At 32.3% G+C, this 19,228-nt stretch overlaps 1 protein-coding gene across 6 annotated transcripts in view; it reads right to left on the minus strand.

Annotated features, from left to right (window-relative positions):
* Nt5b (5' nucleotidase B) overlaps window positions 1-19,228 on the minus strand; it is a 57,279-nt gene that overhangs the window by 10,535 nt on the left and 27,516 nt on the right. For 5 of the 6 annotated variants that reach the window (XM_074142389.1, XM_074142387.1, XM_074142386.1 and 2 more), the window contains 4 exons: window positions 4,664-4,737; window positions 3,544-3,661; window positions 1,631-1,726; window positions 1,083-1,229 (listed from right to left, as the gene is read on the minus strand). In XM_074142389.1, the coding sequence (XP_073998490.1) occupies window positions 1,083-1,229; window positions 1,631-1,726; window positions 3,544-3,661; window positions 4,664-4,737 (435 nt within the window). The remainder of the gene's footprint in view (window positions 1-1,082; window positions 1,230-1,630; window positions 1,727-3,543; window positions 3,662-4,663; window positions 4,738-19,228) is intronic. The other variant, XM_074142385.1, reaches the window with a different exon arrangement.

Genomic DNA, 19,228 nt, shown 5'->3' on the forward strand with positions numbered 1-19,228 from the left:
TGTACGATATATGTGTATGCAATTTTTTTCCGTGCTTAGCATAACTCAAAAACAGAGCATTTGCAGCATGCTAAAATTTAATATTTCGTTTTGTAATCGCCATAGAAACCTTGTATCGAGATTTGGGCCAAATCGAAAATGCTACTTTACTGAACAGATTTTTTCATTTTGTTCCCCTTTTTTGAAAACAGGTCAAACAGTAAAAAATAATTTTAGAGTTTGCTGTAGGAAGAAGGTGGACTAGCCACTTTTTAAGAAAACCTTTATATCACTCCGGGTATACCAGTCTAATAATAAAAATGACATTTACACTCTGACACCCCTACCAATCTAACATTCACACAGTTAAACACAAGAGCGTTCAGAGAGGTAGCTTGGGTTTAGCTTTATTCATTAATTCATCACCTCACGAGTTCAATATACCTGACACATACTTTACCCAAGCCTACAATCCGTAAACAAACCCTTGTCACTTGAGAGGAGTACAAAAGATGTATCATGTCGAAGTGCAATTGATTTTACAGCCATTCCTTATTAAATATGAATTTAATCACTTTTAGAGCACTTCTGTGAAAGAAAAATATATGGCACTTACCTCTAAAATGAAATAGGTATGGATCTATCCCTTTTGCAGTACAAATAGATTAAATGAGTTGATGAAATACCAACTTTGAAGCAATAGTGGAAACTTGCTGCGACATTTACATTACTGCGCAATGTTCTTTAAATTTGGCAAACTAGCCACTTGGGCAAAACGTTTTTTTTTTTAAACATTTACCTCAGAAAATTATTTTTACGGCAATTCTTGGGGAAGAATAAGGCAGCCTCTTCTCCTTAGTACCATTTCACTAAATAGAATGGTAGTGAAATGAGTTAACCTATGTCAAATTACAGAGACTACCATAAAGATGATATCAAAAAAGGTATACCATACTTTGAGCTTGTTTTTGAGACACCTATGTTCAAACTTGTAATGTAAGCCACTAAGCAGCCTTTCGCTCTCATAATTAAAAAAAAAAAGTAAACTAAATAAAATAAAATTAAAAACTAAAATTAATGAATACAAAAAAATCATTATTTACCACGAGTATTGTGGTGAATTGGTGAAGTAGTCGATTAGACAGGCCAACAAATATGTTTCTGGTAGATTGAATAATGTATTTAGAACGTACACTCGAGATTCGTCCAGTTGCAAAAACTTATTTGGATATAACTCGTATACCTGGTAACTTAAATAAAACAATTTATGCATTATACTGTCAAATTCGATAACAGCAATAGTATATATATCTGAAATGAATAATGTAAACAAAACATTATTAGATTGTCAGAAAAGTTTTTAGGAATGAAAACAATGCAGTCTTTCGAGGTCAGATACTGAATCCAATTTGTTACTATTGTTAAAAGAGTTCATACAAATGATTACTTTATTCATTCTGTATTCATTGTGTTTTCCAAATTTACCTATTATTTGATATTATAATGCCCAGTAAAAAAAACAAAACTAAAAAAATTTGGAATCGTAAACTTTTGACAATACTTTAATAAGTTTGAAACAATGAGATTATATGAGGAATTTATCATTTTAAAAAAACAACCTTAGAGGCCAATGAAAAGGCACGGTACTTACTTTTTGAGAAATTCAAATCCATGGACGCAGACCAAAATATTTCCATAAGCATCAACTTTAAGTAAATTTCCATATAAGGCATCGAACCATAAACCTCTGAAAAATAAATATTATATTAATATTTATAATAAGGGAAGGGATTAGCTATGAGGTTAGCATACTGGACTCCCACGCGGAGGTCCCGGGTTCGAATCCAGCAGCTGACCCTTAGATTTTCTCTTCCTAGGAGCTTCTTACAGCTCACTGTCCGGTGATGGACAGTGTTGTCTGTAACGAGAGAACACTGTCCGGAGGCCGGCAGTGCACTGGAAAAAGCTCCGGGCGCTAATGACCTCAGCTGTTGATGCGCCAAAAAAAAAAAAAAAAAAAAAAAAAATTATAATAAATATTATAAATGAACAAGAATATTATTAATTTAAAACAAGATTTATTTTGAAAGTTCAACGCAATATTTTACGAAATAAGAGGGCATAATTCCACTTTTAAAGAGTTTTGTGAAGAGAGGAGAATTAGTATACAGTAAACATGTTAGTGCTAATGAAGTGCCATGAACGTTAGCATAATATGAAGTTAGTTATCCTTAGGAGGAAGTGATTAGCCATTTCTTCGTGGATCTTGACGTCATGTCTACACGTGGACCAGATTCATAACAATGACGCAATAGACATAGGACCTCCATGGATTGTTGTTGTATGCAAGAAGTTGGATGTAGCAAATCCAACAGCTAATCTAGCCTAATTTTCTAACACACCATACTTACCCCCACACATTGTTTCATTATATGCAGTATTAGCAAAATTAAATATATCGAATTTTTAAGTGCAGTGGATTTGTCTTTGAAGCTAGAAATTTTGTATTTGCCATTTCTTAGGTTAGGAATAATTCTGCGTTTTGGTGATTAGATGTTGTCTAGCTACACAACAATGATCACAATTTGTGATTATTTACTCAGCACGTTTTGGAAGAACTCGAGATTGAAGCCATATTTTTCTTGGTTTTCCTTCAAAATAATGGGATGTGTAAAAAGAAACAATTTTTCAAGTTTATTAGATCCAATTTTATCTCGCTATCGACAGTGTTGATTCATTAAAAAACAACCTTGACTGACATTGTCTTAATTTTTTAGAAAAGAAAGAGAGATTTTTGCCAATCTCAGTCATAATTTTATTTAAGTTTTGCCAATCTTTCGACCTAGGGACTAGGTTATCTTCAGGGCTTATACTTAACAATTATTATGGTTTTTGCACTTTTAACAAGAAAGGTTGGTGTGTCTTCTGTCCTAACTGTTTAGGTATTCTAAGCTTAAGCCTAATAATACACTTTTTGATAGTTCTGGATACTTCAACCGAACCTGTGGGAATTTGCATCAAGTAAAAAAATATCCACTATTTACTAAGGTAAATTACTATAAATCGGCACTTCAATGGCTGCATAAAATGAGAGTGTAGAAGATCTGTAATAAGTTGATTGCAGCTGATAGAATGTAAAGTTAAGATTGATTTTTATAAAAATTAAGTTGATAAATCATCGTATGATTGCATTTAGCAATCTAAACAAGTCCAACCTCAGCTGCATTTTGTAAAATTTCCTTTTTTAAATTCAGCAAGCTGAAATAGCGCCCTGAGATTACAACCATTAGGTACAGATTATATCAGATAACAGCTGCCTTAGCCAGTCTGCCCAATTATTTCAAATCACAACCCAATTTCTCTAAAGATGGAAGTCTATCTCTATTAGAAGGTTCTCTGTGTTAACATTCACCTAATGTGACCCTATATTGTACGAGATAATATGTCCTTAATGAACAGAATTCGATTTAAGTCATCTATTTATTGAATGAATGATTATGTATCTTAACCATAATAAAATGAAATTAAATGACTATTAAACAATAAAAAAAAAAAAGAACTAACCTCACTGGAAATGAAGGATCATATTCAAATTCTAAAATTTCTTGGGGATATCCCATGGCAACCAGTCTTTCCTTTACTAAGTTAAATCCAAGTCTTTCATAATGTGGCGATTTATACTCTGAAAGAAAAAATTATTATTAGTATTCAAAAGTTTCAAGGCAAAAATCGAAAAATAGTTTAAGTAATATACAAATTTATGGGAATTATAAATTTATTTTTGATTAATTTGATCAATTAATTATCAGATTCATTTAATGTTTGACCGAACATATTCAATGGTGGATAAGAGATGTTTTCTCTTTCTAGCTGACTAATGTAGAGGTATTTCCTTCCGGAAGATTCTCTCACAAACAGAGATAGTTGCCTTACAAAGCTTTCAGTAGTATCTTACGCTTATCTTTATTTTAAAAATAATATTTAGCTTACATAACAGATATAAATAAATTAAAAATTAAATTATTTTTGAATTCCATGACTGCACCAAGTGGAAGAATGTCTATTTTATTTGTTTATTTAATAATTTAATAAAATGTTCATTTTTATGTTCAGTTGTTTTTACGTCGTAATTTTAATTTGTGAGCTGCACCTACTTTTTAGAATAGTTTTGCAGGTCAATACGAATAAAACTACTTTACTTATTTATTCCATTTAGTCAAGAACGAAGTAGATAAGTGAACCATCACAATGAGTAAGCAATTAGTGACGTAAACATAGATGTCCGTAGGTGCAATACTAGCAATAGGTCATCGAATATAGAATGCCTAATGGCAGGTTTTGACTGCGAGATAGAAGGAAGAAGGAAATGGGAAACACTTTGGGCAAGGCAGAAGAAGTTAAAAGGAGAGTAACTTTACTTTCAAAGGGTACTTTAGAAAGATGTGTCTCACTCCTTAGAAGTGCTCAAACGAAAAATAATAAAATTTGAGCATCTCACGAAATTTCATTTCTGAGCCAGAGTTATCTGGCGCAAAACATACAAACTTTGTGATAAAAACCACTCGGGATATTTCTGATAAAAACTGAAGTTTGACAAGACGGTAATATTTTCCTTACCATTAAGATAAGCGATTAGAATGAAACTGTTAAATTGGATCAATTATAAAATAAACAGAAACCTTACCAGCCAGAGTGTAATCCATATCGAAGCCATAGAACTTGATATTCTCCAAGTGTAAACTTCTATTCACGAAAATTCTGTAACAGAAAGAAAGTTGACATGAATAATGATGGCACATAGCTCTTTGTAGCAAGAAAAACTCTTGGTAAACTAAATACCAAATAGTAATATATAACTATCACCAGGTGGGGTAAACAAAAACAAACAAAAATGCCAGTAACGCTGAAAATAGTGCGGCGTTAGTTTCAAGTACTAACATATTATGCATTAAACTCTAAAGAGACGATCCATATCTCTTTGGTTCAGCCACTAGATGTTCGTATTTGGCACAATCTCCATTAATTAGTTAAACAATTTTTTTCTTTAAATACAAATACCTTGGCAAATGTACATATTTTTGTTAACTTTTTTTTTTTTTTGAAATATTATGTTGTAAACATGTAAGAGATATTTGGTTATAAATAATTATGAAATTATCCAAAAATAGCATTAAAAATGTATTTTTAAAATTTACTACGATTCTCAAGTTCAAGTAGGTAACGTAATTTATAATAGTATTTTAGATTTTTAATTATTTTTCCCACAGCTATCAATTATGCACTTAAACACCAGTAATAATGTAATAAATTTTATTGAAAAATCGGACGTCAGGTGTGAAACAAGTAGTACCTCTTCTGTGCAATAAAAATCACTGACAAACTACGATATTTATTTAGTAATGTAGTACTTTCGCTAACCTAATTTTTAACAAATCTCGAATGTTACTCACGTACACAATTCCTATTTCATTAATAATTAAATTTATTAATTAATTTATCAACATTATCACTTTAAACTCGGCACCTTCTTTCTAACAATCTAATGCCTCATCTATATCTATCTTGAACTGGGCACCTTCATTATACCAATATGAGTGCCATCAAGTGTAGAAAGTGATTGGACCTATCAGGAAAAACTTTTGAAATATCTTCTTCCTAACTATTGTTCCCTTTCTATTCCCAAAGACTCTCCCCAAAAATTGTGAGGTTGACTCCCATTGTCCATATCTTCAACATATTGACGAGGAGAGTGCTTGAGGATTATCGCTATCCCCGGACTTAGGAAAAATTATGATGACGGTTCTATTGACATATCACTGGAACAATTAATTGGTGGGAGGCACCATGTTCAATAAGATTTTTGTCATTAAAATCTGTAAAACAAATATTTATAATAGATTGTTACTGGAGGAGTAACAATTAATACTTTTAACTAATACCAGCACAGAGGAAACATTGATAAATGAGGAATAGAACACATCCTCTCTATCCGCATTGAGATACCAAGTCGGTTCAAAAAGATGAAAAAAAAGGTTACAATAAAACTACTTTAGTCAATCCAAGGTTGGGTCAATGTAACATAAAGTGAGAATTACAGTAATGTACCCTTATGTGAGTAAACTCAAAAAATAAGTTGAATATGAATGTAAAATAGTCTCATATAAGTCTAGTGAGTCGTCAACATGGTTTTAAATGTAAAAACTGCATTTATGTTTACAGAAATTGCCGCTAGATTTCTCCACGGGATGGAGTGTAAACTAAGCTTACAGCCCATTTAATGGCGGCTTTAAAGCCCATTCCTCTTTTCTCTATTTCACGATTAAACAATACCAATTCTCAAGATTTTTGTTTCTATTAACGATAATTGTGTAAAACATTAGGTATTATTCCAAAAGAAATATTATTTATCATATTTTTAAAGAGATTTTTTTTTCTTGCTTAATTCGAAAGTTTATCAAATACCTATGGGAGAAATGTTGGAAAAACATTTTTAAATTAGTTATTTCATTAAAATTATAGCCGTTAAAGTATTGGCCAATCACAATGCAGTGTGGTTGCAGACAGTGGGCGGGTCACGCCCACCTCTAGTGTAATCACGCCCCGCCCAATGGAAACCAGTTATGGGCTGGTCAAAGCGTATTAACAATGGTGCTTCAATACTTTCACTTATTTTTATAAATCTTTTGTTATTTTCTCATATTTTATTAACTTTTTTTTGTGATTTTAAGAAATAACATTAATCTTACATAGATATTGAGAGAAAATGCTAATAAATTATTCAAAAATAAAATTATTTTCAAGAAATTTTTTATTAAGTTAAGATCGTTTTTGCCAATATTCGACAATTTTACTTCACTTTTTCATTAAAAAGAATCTCGTATGAACACTCACATGATTTTTTATTACCTTAATTTACGAATATAATTGAATTTTATTGTAACTTAGTACTGCATAAAAAAAAGATCTATTTAATAATAATGTTGATAGAATACAACACAATCCCTCTGAACCTAACCATTAATTAAGAAAAAATGACACGCCAAAATGAATTTAAGCTTAAGTACGCCATTAGATCAGCTTCAAATGAATCCTTTTGGCAAATTCATAGTAAATTACAGAAAAAGCCTGTTCTAAAAATTGCAATTGCGTATTGATTTTCTTTCTTCTTGGAAGTTTGGTTAGAAATTTAATAAGCAAATACTTAGCGGTAGTAAAACCTTAAAATATCTAAATGGAAATTAAGAAAACCTGATTTAACCCCTCATAAAATGAGAATATAAGTTGGTTCTATGTAGGTATAGTGAGCCACCACCACGGTTAAATGTGAGTGTAAGGGCGGACCTATCTTGGTTTAGTGAATCGTAATGCTTGTGAAGTCCAACTTAATCAAAAAATTTTTGTTGGAGATACTCAAAAGCCTCGCCAAAACGTGGTCTGAACCATTAGTTGAAAAGACATATAGTGAGTGATTAAATCAATTTGATTAACGAATAAATTTGAAATTGAGTTCAATATGATCAAAAGTACGATTAGTTTCGCCGATTTGATTCTGATTAAATTAAATTTATGATTAAATTGTATTTTTAATTAGTACCCATCTCTGGATTAGTTCTAATGATCAATTAAAAATAATAAAAATAATAAAATACAGTTTTGTGGATGAAATTAATTTACGTGGCAATTGACTGTCATATTTTCACTTCTAATGAATTCCACCATTATTTATAAACACGAACCGTTTAAATTGGCCAATTATCTTGCAACTAATTGAAGACCTGAGCAACGAAGAATTCATTAATCTTAGGGAATATAATTAGAGCACCCAATATAAAAAAAATATACATATATTTAATAAAACTTCGTTTTATGGCTAAATAACTTATAAATATTCTAATTGAAGAATAAATTATAGAATTTCGCCTACTCTTGTTGAAAATTAGGTAACATATTGCCTTGAATTTTTTGTAATATTTTATAATGGCAATATGTTGTAATATAAACGCCTTTTAAGATATAAATTATATTTAAATCGTCCAATTTGATGGTTTTTGTAGACTGCCTTGATAATTACATAAAACTTATTAAGTTATTTTCCGGGCAGTCACACTTTTTCCGGACTGAAATTCCTCTTCTAACTCGTAGAATTTTGGAAAGTGTTATTTCACACTTATAAATATTATATTAGTTTTAGAAACGTGCAATATACTGAGACCAAGCTTTTAACTTTTTCTAGGGAAAAAATAATATCGAATTTTAAAATGAATTTGGAGGTAACTCTTCACCTAGAACACAGAATGAGATTTGAGATTTCATTCTGGCAGTCTGTCAAATGTCTGTCACTTCCACGAACGTGCAATGAAGCAATGGGCATTATCCCAAAAGCAATGTGCAATTAAAATTTAAAAAAAAAATCAAATAATGATAAAGTGCATTTATAAATAAAAATAAAAATTTAAGAAATATTGATTAATAAAATTTATGAGTAAAATATAAATAAATTGAATTAAAATGTTTTCTACAATAATGTATTAGCTCTATATATTGGAGATAGTACATTATTATCTGCCTCTTGGTATATATGAGAAATTAAAAATATATATAATTGATATAAGATGATGGGGTGAGGAAAAAAGCTTGCAAACTATGAATTTAATAGCTCTATGAATTACAACCGCTAAAAGAGTTTCGATGACCTTTATCCGGGTCATACCACGCATCTTTATTGCATCCGCGGCCGGTTTCGAACTTTCATCCAATATCAGAGGCAAAATAATTAGGTGACCTAACAATATTTTCAATAATAAAAAAGTTTCTGTGATTAATAAGAGAGAGAATTGTTAGTTTAGGCGATCTATATCAGCGTATATAAATCTTCTGTAATTATACAGATGAGGGAGATATTATAAGACCGGAAATGGGTGTCCCTATACGCCCACAGCAAGGAACAGCCCTGGCACCTTCCTTTAAAGTTTAATCATAGTGATGATGATGACGATAATGAGGGCTATTAATACAGGAATTAAGCGCAGAGTGACTGTTGAACCAAAAAATGCCAGTTAGCAGTAGAAGTATGAGTAAAAAGTATTAAATAAAATTGTATAGAAAATCAATCAAATCCAAATAATTTATGGCAATTAGCCTATTTATAATTTCCTTCAAATTTGTTCATCTTCTACAGCATCTTGATCATCTTCTTAAAGTTCTATCGAGTTGTTTTGGATTGGACAACGTATCCATGAGACCTCCATAGATGTCTCTTGCTCCCTATTGTTTCTTTATGAATTTTTACTCTTATTCAATTATCTTTTCTATTGTTCTTAAATTGGAGTCTTTCTCTAATGTTCCTCACCATCCACTTTCCTTATCTACAGAAGCCATTTTTTTTTTTCACAATTTTTTTGCTGTGAAACAATCGGCTTTTGATTTTTTTTTAGCGACAAACATCTTAAGAAATCGTGATTTGAATTTTGTCCTCAGCGCAAAAGCTTGGTATGATTTCTCCCACTTCATAGCACAGCTTTTTACGTCATCAAAAAAATTTAAATTGCACAAAAAACAGGATGTCAACAATTTTTGGGCTTAGGTCAATGAACAGCTCCACAACATAACCTACCAAATCTCACTCTTTCACTAATAGTTTAACCTAAATCCTAAAAATTGAACTAAATTGAGCAAAATAAAAGTTGTTGTTTTTTTTAATATTCTGAAAGATTTTATTCCTTAACATTTAGAATCACCTAAATCCATAATCAATAAATTAACTAAAGCAATCAGCTTTGTTATGAATATTAATAAGTTGTTAATGTACAATAATTAAGAACACCAAAAATTTGTGTACTCCCAAATCATTTTATTCCTGAATAATTATTATGTAATTAAACATTTTTAGAAGGGGGGGGAATCTAGAATATTCCATTAAAATTTCCCAATTATATGCATAAACACAAATTATACAAAAAATTATTCCACGATCTCACAAAAAACAAATAACACAAGAACCTGAGTTTAAAATGGCAAAAACAACACGAGTACGCACAACACCTTGCCGAATCAAGGCTGAGTATAATATTATCGTAGATTATATTTACTTTTAGATTGTTTACTACGCTAAATTTTCATACCTTTGTATTATATCTGCACAGAAATATGTAATACTGATTGTTCATTTGAATTTTAAAATGTAATTTTATTACATTTTAACAGTTAATTTAAAATATTTCTACATAAATCTAAACGCCCATAATTTACAACAGAAAAATACATTTAGGTTTACTTTTGTGTATAAATTTGCCCCAGTAGGAATTTGTTAAATAAATTTACATAATTTTAGGGAAAAATAAGAAAACAACTTTGACGTGGAACAGGAGATACTTGTCCATGATGTTGCGATTAATATGGCGGATTGATTTTCAATGGATATGCATGAAGATGAGCTAGTGATTGGTAGTTCAATGATGGATAATGTTTTACAATAGCTCTAATGAATTGTGATCCCCTTCTAATGTTTAACAATATCCACCCTCGGAAATGTAGCCGCAGAGAACGTACAGGAGATTGTGTTCAGCAGCACTAGAGATAAGATTAATCTGTTTGAAATAGAAGTAGAAGACTTATAGAATATTGTAAGTAAATGCAATGTTAAGAAAACACGTAAAAATTACTAAAATTTGATTGATTTTTAAATAAGATTCAATTTATGTTCATTGCATTTGTGCAAATAGTTTCCTTAAATGTCCAAATTGCAGTGCACAGATTTCCCACTATTATTTAATAATGTTACCAATAATTAAAGCTTAATTTACAAAATAATGATAAATTTGAAAATGGGATTTCTGGAGGTACGAAGCTGCAAAATTGGGGTCTCTCGACCCCAACTCTTAAGATTAGTATGTTTTTTCTTTCTCTTACATCTGTAAGTGGTGTTTTTTTTTTTTTTGAAAGAGTGAGAGAAATAGAACAATTTTACTCTTAAAACAATGTCCCTCTCCTTATTTAACACGTGGATATAACAGACGAACAGCTGATCTCATAGTAAATCACCTGGCAGCTGCTCCCAGTTGCATGAATTTAGTTACAATAGTCATGGTGATAGAATACAAGTTCCGTTTCCCTTTTAGATTGGCATTTCTCCCAATAGTAGCGTGTGTTTTAAATGATAAATAACTAGTAATTTCTTACAAAACAAAAAGCCATTGTAGCAATCTAAACGTCAAAGCGAAATTGCTCACTTCATTATCACTTAATGACCTCATTTCGGTAACAAATAATATATCAGTTGAATACATATTATTTATCTAATTCATTTTCTAAAATTTGTGTTATTATACTAGTCTTTTCAAGTTTCCAAAATCGAAGTTCACGGCATATAAAACGACAAACCTACGAGGTCTGTAAATTAAGTAATAAGCTAATAAGACTGATTTTTTTTAAATTTTTTTATTCAAAAAGAATTACAATTCTATATTGTCACCTTCCTTCTGAAGCCACACAGCGCTGGAGACGTTTCTTCCACTCCTCATAGCAGTGCTCGAACTCCGATCCTGGAATAGCCTTCAGCTGGTCGGTTACAGCCGTTTGAATGTTTTCGACTTATTGGATTCAATTGAAAATGATCCCCATTTTCTGGAACGTGTCATTACTGGTGACGAGTCTTAGGAGTACGACCCAGAAACCAAGCGCCAGAGCATGGAGTGGCACACTTCAACCTCTCCAAGGACCAAAAAAGCAAGGATGGCGAAGTCGAAGATCAAATGCATGCTGATTTTTTTTTTTTTTTCAATATCCACGGAATCGTCCACAAAGAGTTTCTACCTCAAGGTCAAACGCGGTCAATCGAACACTTTTACCGAGAGGTTCTTGAAAAACTTAGAAAAAAGGGTCATTCGTGTGAGACCAAACATCAAGAACAAGTGGGTTGCTGCAGAACGATAATGCTCCTTGTCACACAGCAATTTCAATAAACCAGAGTTTTTGGCCAGTAAAAACATTCCTGTGGCTCTTCAGCCTCCTTATTCGCCTGACTTGAGTCCGTGTTAATTTTTTTGTCTTCCCGAAGTTGGAAAAATCACCACAAAGGAACTCATTTTGGGACAGTCGAAAACATTGCAAACGGTTGTAACCGACCAGCTGAAGGCTATTCCAGTATCAGAGTTCGAGCACTGCTACGAGGAGTGGAAGAAACGTCTCCAGCGCTGTGTGGCTTCAGAAGGAAGTTATTTTGAAGGTGGCAATATAGAATTGTAATTCTTTTTGAATAAAAAAATCAGTCTCATTACTTAATTTACAGAAATGGCTGGCTTTAACTTTCAATAAAATAATTTACGTAGACCATCGATCTTTTACATTTCTCTCATACGTTTTCACAAAAAGCTGTATACAAAATTTATCTTTGAACTTGAGAACTTTCCAAATAGAAAACAGCTCTAATATCACCACACGATTCCAGCAGTAAGGGTCATTTTATTAAATGAACCAACCATTTAACTCGTAACATTTTACAAAATGTCATTTTGTAATTGTTAATACATAACTAGAAACAATATTAGTGGCAGTGAAAGTTTAATGCGATATTTAACACATGAATTTGAATATTTATGGCAATTTCCGTTTTACGTTCTAGTCTAGCCCACAAATAGTACACTGTCACTATCAATTAAATACCAAATGTTTAGTCAAATTTAGTAATTTTGTTTTTGCTTAATTATTTTTTAAATGTAATGTGTTCAGTGAATAGCTAGGGTTAAACATAGTTGGCTCCACTTAGAATCTGTCTACTTGAGCATAGTATATGTTACGTCAACATTAACTAACTGTAATAAATAGAGGGAGCCAAGTATTCGTTGAGTAATTCAAACAGTTCTAATTATAGGTGGAGGGAACAATACTAATGGCCATCTACTGTTTGAGAGAGCTTTTAGTCGGGAAACATTGGAAATAAAATTAGACACGTCTTTAAATTATAAATAACAATAGTAATTCTATTGCATTATTTTAGAGGGAAATTTAAGAAAACCAGATAAAAGATAGTATTGTGGAAAATCTGGCGGGGAAAACTCAACAACTTCCTGTTTTATCGTAGTTTCTGTGAATAAATTTCCTTAAGTTTAAAGAAAAGTTAAAAAACAAAACAAAACCGGATGCATTTTTTTTAAGAAATAGCGCGTAAAATGTCCGATTTTTTGTTGTTTTTTTAAAAATTCAAATGTGTCAGTGACATACATTTAAGCGCAGATATTTGTGAATACCATATGATAATTAAAATCCCGTATAACCGGATACATCTTTGCACCAAGGTTCCGCTCACTATTTATACTGATTGCGTCACACTTAACAGCTGTTCTATAATTTTTATAAAAAAAAAAAAAGTTAAGATCGCCTGTGACTCATCTAGTCAAATCTGATCAATGCAAACAGGTAGGAGAAATAAAATATGTTTTATTTACTTAATTAGGTGTTTAGATAAAATAAAAAAGTTATTAATACCACCATTTGTAATTGAAAAGTGAAGCGATATGATTTTTTTTCCAAATCCTGAACTTTTTGTCCATACTACTGAAAATGGATGGCTCGCATCGATTTTCAAAAATTTTCGACAAATCGAAGTTCATCGGAAACTTAATTACAAATTTAAAAAATGTACTTTCTTTTTGTTTTTTTGCAAAATAAAAATAAACTAGACTTTCTAAAATAATATTTAAAAAAAATAAATAATAATAATTACGAACTAAAATTATTTGGCAACAGTCCATAATTGCACAGATCTAACCTTTTTCCAAGCTAGCCTATCGTCGTTTAACGCTTCCATGAGTGTGTGTGTGTGTGCGTGTGAATTTATTTGTATGGAGAAGCTATTTATAAATATAAAATTTAGTTACCAAAAATTACGCATAATTAGCATTTATTTATAAATATATAATATATTTTTATGAATGTAATTTGGTTACATTACAATATTATCTGGTTACATTGAAGAGATATGTTTCAAAATAACCTCTTAAATAATAACTAAAATTATGGCGAATTAAAACTAACGTTACGAAATCAACATATTAAAACTGTCCGGTAGGACAGTTGTATAAGGGTTGATCGACAAAAACTGCACGAAAAAGCGTTAGGTTGAAAAACACCCAACTTTGACAATTTTTTTCTCTTTTTCTATAAAAGATAAAATTCCCAAATTTTCTTTGAAATAAAGGGCAAACCCTCCTTTATGACTGTAATTTCTTTGCAACAACCCAGATCTAATAGTTTTCGAGAAAAAAGTTGCCGAAAATGAGCAAAAACGGCATTTTCAGAAAATGTTCTTGTACTTGTTGTTGTTGTTACCTTTTTTGTAAACAACGTAGCGCCTAAACGCGCGAACCAAATTATTATGAATGAGGTGTTATTCGAATCGGAATTTTATGTAGATGTGCCTTTTGGGGGCGACGCTGTACTTAGAAAAGGAGAGGAGTTAGCTCCTCCATGTTTGTAAGGACCCCACCAAAATTATTATTACTAATAACTTTTGTTAAAATTTGGCAGGCTAAAAGGGTTAAGAATCCCTTATGTAACATTGAAGCGACGTTCTCCTCTTAACCTATTAAGAAGAAGTATTGCAATCGTTTCATATTATCACCACAAGAACCTTTTTCATTGAAAATGAAGTGTCATTTATTCGAAATTTACATAGATTTGCATTTTAGAAATCTTGATGCTATGCATCTCAAGAGGAGGAGTTTACCCCAAGGAAGTAAGACCCTCTCTAAAACTATTATTACTGATAACTCTGTAGATCATAGTACTCTTCATATACAGGTAAAATATAAACAAAATCTATCGAGTAGTTTACGAGATATTTGAAGTTAAAGTTTTCACTTTGTAAAACAGAAGCAAACTTTAACACTAAATATCTCGATTTCTGCTCGATAGATTTTTACTAAAATTTGTACTATTATTAAAACTGTTTCCGGTAGGACAGTTGTATAAGGGTTGATCGTCAAAAACTGCACGAAAAAACATAACGTTGAAAAACAATCATAAGAACAGACTAATATACTTGTTAATGGAGTGACACCACTGGGTGCCTTCTTCACTCGTATATCCGGATATTGTTATCTTACATCGCATTTGCTGGTTGCAACAGCTGTTGCAGTTGTAAACTTCAATACAATATTAAAAAAAAAAAAAGTGTCACGTATAAACAAAAAATTCATTTAAATCCAACCAATTTTTGTATAAAGCTGGCTTATAACCGTTGGTTTCTATAATTAGCCTCAAAACAAAGAGGACCGTTTGTTTTCTCTAGGCGGCCGTAAAGATAAATTTATTTTTGCCTTCTTTATGGTCTTTTAAAGAAAAGAGAGCGAAATATGCATAGATTTCTCCCCCCATCACTCCTTGGCCAAAGCTAAATAAAGTTCCACAATTCTGCGTTTTGGCAAACTAATAAAAAGTTAGTCAAGGAAATAAAGACGTTTTCTATTTTATTCCTCGATTTCATCAAAACGTTTATTTTATTTATCTGGGTAAAAGGAGTCGGCCCCGGGACATATGGAGAAGATTTGAGGGTGTGGAAAGTGAGGAAGCAAGATTTCCTTGATTGGTGGGCTCTCAATCCCCAGCAATTTCCTAGCCCAACCAAACGGGGTATCATACGGGGGGAAGGTCCATACGTACGAAGGATGGAAGCGACAGAAGTACCGGGCGTACCCTCACGGTAACAGACCAGTTAAGCGGACGTAGAATGGCATTTGGTTTGCTCAGGAAGCGATGGAGAAGGGCATATCCTTGAGGAGAAGGGGTTTTAAGGCTTTTTAGGGGCATTATCCTGGTTTCCCTCTGTTTCTTGGGGTTCCCATAGAATCCATTAGGATTTTTCTTTCTTCAGAAGCTTTAGAAAAGTATTAAGAGGGGGTGAAATAGCTTCAGGGATTAGCTATCCTTAATTGCTGGTCTTTCCTTTCCCGAACGTCCTTACGAGTACCTGGATGAATTGTATCTTCCCTGAGGGGTGCTGGCACAGGATACCGTGCAATATAGCTCCCAAAAAATAGTGCGGTGTCGGCTCACGTTACAGCAATATGAGTCTCATCATACACTCTGCCTTACAAGCTTCTGATAAGTAATCGTAGAGGATCCAGCTGGATTCGAACTCATGGAGGCCCTAGTTCTCTCGACAACCTCAGGGTATACCTTTTCTAAGTGATCCAGATTTGTTATAATTGTAGCTAAAATATGGTAAATGAAAAACTGATTTACCCCACTTAAAAAATCAAATTACCAGAGACAAGTTCAACTTGAATACTAACAGATGCAAATTTTCACTAGTGGGGCACAATACCTAAGAAAGAATACCATCTTCGCAACCTAAAAATTAATGCGGAGCACTGTAATGGCCCATAAAAGTAAGAAATAAAGGCGTTCAACCAGTAAAATTAAACCAGCCCGAAATGTAATAAGACTCCTTTTTTTATCATTTTAAAAGCGTGACCCAATAAAATGTAACTGGATTTTATAAAGGCTGCGTACATAGAGATACGTAAATCACTTTGATGGTACAAATTGTCAGGTGCAATAAGCATTTACTCGTTCCAAGGTAGTCCCCCCGTTTTAATATCGTATATTTGCTGCCAAATCACGTGTTAATTTTGGAAAGTCCTAGTTAAATCGCATAAGTAAATAGAAATTTAAAATAATTCAAATAGACGAACATACTGTGAATGAAAATAGTAAATAATCTGATCAAAAAGGCGCCAAAAAAATAAAATTAAATAAAAATTAGGTAATATATTGTGAATAATTGTTTTTAAAGTAACTTTAAAGAATGTAGGAGCTTTGTGAAATTTAGTGTGATGTCACCACTCTATACAAACAAAACGACAGATTCTTGGTGAAAAGTCACAATAAAAAAAATCTACATTTACTCTTAGAGAGCCAGAGAAAGTAAACTAACAAAAAATAGTTGTGTTTTCTTCGAACCCTCCTCGAAATAAATAGTAAGTAAATATTTAGGAGAAACTAAATTGTAAAGGTGTTCCAGACAGTTTGGCAGGCAATTTTAAACAAGAGTCTAGTTTGGGGACTATGATTCATGTTTAAGAAGGAAGTTTGGTGTTGACATTTTATTAACTTTAGTCACGCAAACAAGACTATGGGAGGTCTTGTCCATTCAATTAGACTGTAATCACAGAAGAGTGGCTGCAAGACTATATAGAATGTCTACAAATTATTTTGTCAAATCTAACCACTCTACAACTTGTTAAGTTCTATTTATATGTGTGTTTGTTTACTTCTTCTTAAAGGGTGAGAATAGCGATCACGTCAAAGAGTATAATAACAAATAAGATAGGGCAAGTGTTGGTCTAGACCAGTGGTGGGCAAACTTTTTTAATGGGGGGGCCACAAAGTTTAAGAAATTCTAGAGGAGGGCCAGAATTATAGAAAAAATGCATTTTGTGTTAAAGCTTTTAATCATAATATTACAAAAACATTACAGCATTACACACTTGTGTAACTACGCGGCTAGTTTAGCTTCACCTATAGGTTATGCATCTATTATTCTACTAAGTAGAATCTACTTTATACTTCTCGACCGTCAAAACATAATTATAGCGGGCCATATACTATCCATGTCAATGGACCCTCGGCGGGCCGGATTAAATACTTTCGCGGGCCGGAGTTGGCCCGCGGGCCGTACTTTGCCCATCACTGGTCCAGGTGGTCAAGAGCATGGCTTTGTATGTGGGAGATCCCCAGTTCGAATCCACCGTGTAACTACTTTTTATTTGATAGAAAAAATTGTTTATAGTGAAGTATGAGCTTCCGCCCTTGTCCACGACACCTAATTGGTAGCTGGACGGTAAGTCCCGAGTGAAAAAAATAGGCGATTACTTTACTAATAACAGATAATAGATCAGAATTTTAAACTACTAAGTAACTAATATTTATTTAGGAAGAATCGTTTGAAAGAGATATCGAGTCTTTCGCTCCTCTTAACCAGTTAAGCGTGGAATTTAGTTTTAAGAAACCCCCCCCACAGTGTGCGGAATTGAAATCAGACAATGACGTGTATACACGTCGAACGCAGGGCAAAACAACCAACAGTTTTGCAACGTCATAATAGTCACTGCAAACGACTTTTTCTGCAATGGGCTTGAGATAACAGAGCATTCTGTGCTCATTCAAAAATCATGCACCGCTTCACGTATGCATTGATTGCCCCTAGTTAACTAGGGACGCAAGAGCTTTTACAAGGAAGAAAAGAGCTTTTTGAATTCTGTGCAAAATGAAATCATACTCGTACTGAGGTCTGAATCTCTAACTAAAAGGTAAAAACGTCATTGCACAAGGGTTGAGAGCTTCTATTTGTGTACGTTAATTCCGAATCTCTAATGCGGAGACCAAATATGTACCAACCACTTATCATTTGGCTGACTCCCATCGCAGTTCTATTGGTAAGATAAAGGAAATATCCGACCAAATAATATTCTTATTGTATTTTATTAAAATTTCTAGTTTTTATAGTTAATGGCAATTTTATATTTTTTCACAACGTGTATACAACGTCGAACGCACCGTAATAAAGATTTGGTTTGACGTGTACACTTAACTGTTTAAAGACCCATTAATATGCAGTTTTACGATGTGAATAATGTTACTAGTATTTTTTGAAATTTGGTGTTCCAAAAAATAAAATAATAAGTTAGAATTTTGAAAATTGTAATAAGAAAAGTCTTATTGCAAGTAAATTGTGTTTCTAAAAAGCCCTAGCGTACACATTTCCGCTAATGAACTGAATAATACAAATAAAAATGCCGGAAGATTATTATAATATTAAGGTTAAGTTTCAAAAATTAACGATACTAATTTAGGTTACGATAGAGATTGGCCTAAACTTAATTTATCTATTCAAAAAGTAGAAAAAACCTTTACAGCCCTAAATAGGCTATCTGATTCATCGGTAGAGTTAAAACTGGTTTTCGTGGCTCTTATCTTTTGGACATTAAGAAGTAATCTGCATCAATCTATAGTTCTTGACTTGTTAAACTATGAACCAAACTACTAAGTTCACTAGCTGAAACTTTGATGATTACAATAAATAATAGTTGAAAACTTACTTTCATGAAAGTTACAAAACTCTTATAGTGTTTACACACGAAGTTTCATTAAAAAAAAAAAGGTAGTTTAACTTTTTAGATGTTAAATTAGTGAAGTCCAAAAAGTGGATATTGAGCACGTGACGGATAGTAGCGTGAGATTAGCTCCCATT

This window comes from Rhodnius prolixus, unplaced genomic scaffold, assembly GCF_049639745.1.
Source record: "Rhodnius prolixus isolate KJV_2025 unplaced genomic scaffold, Rpr scaffold_6, whole genome shotgun sequence".
NCBI lineage: Eukaryota > Metazoa > Arthropoda > Insecta > Hemiptera > Reduviidae > Rhodnius > Rhodnius prolixus.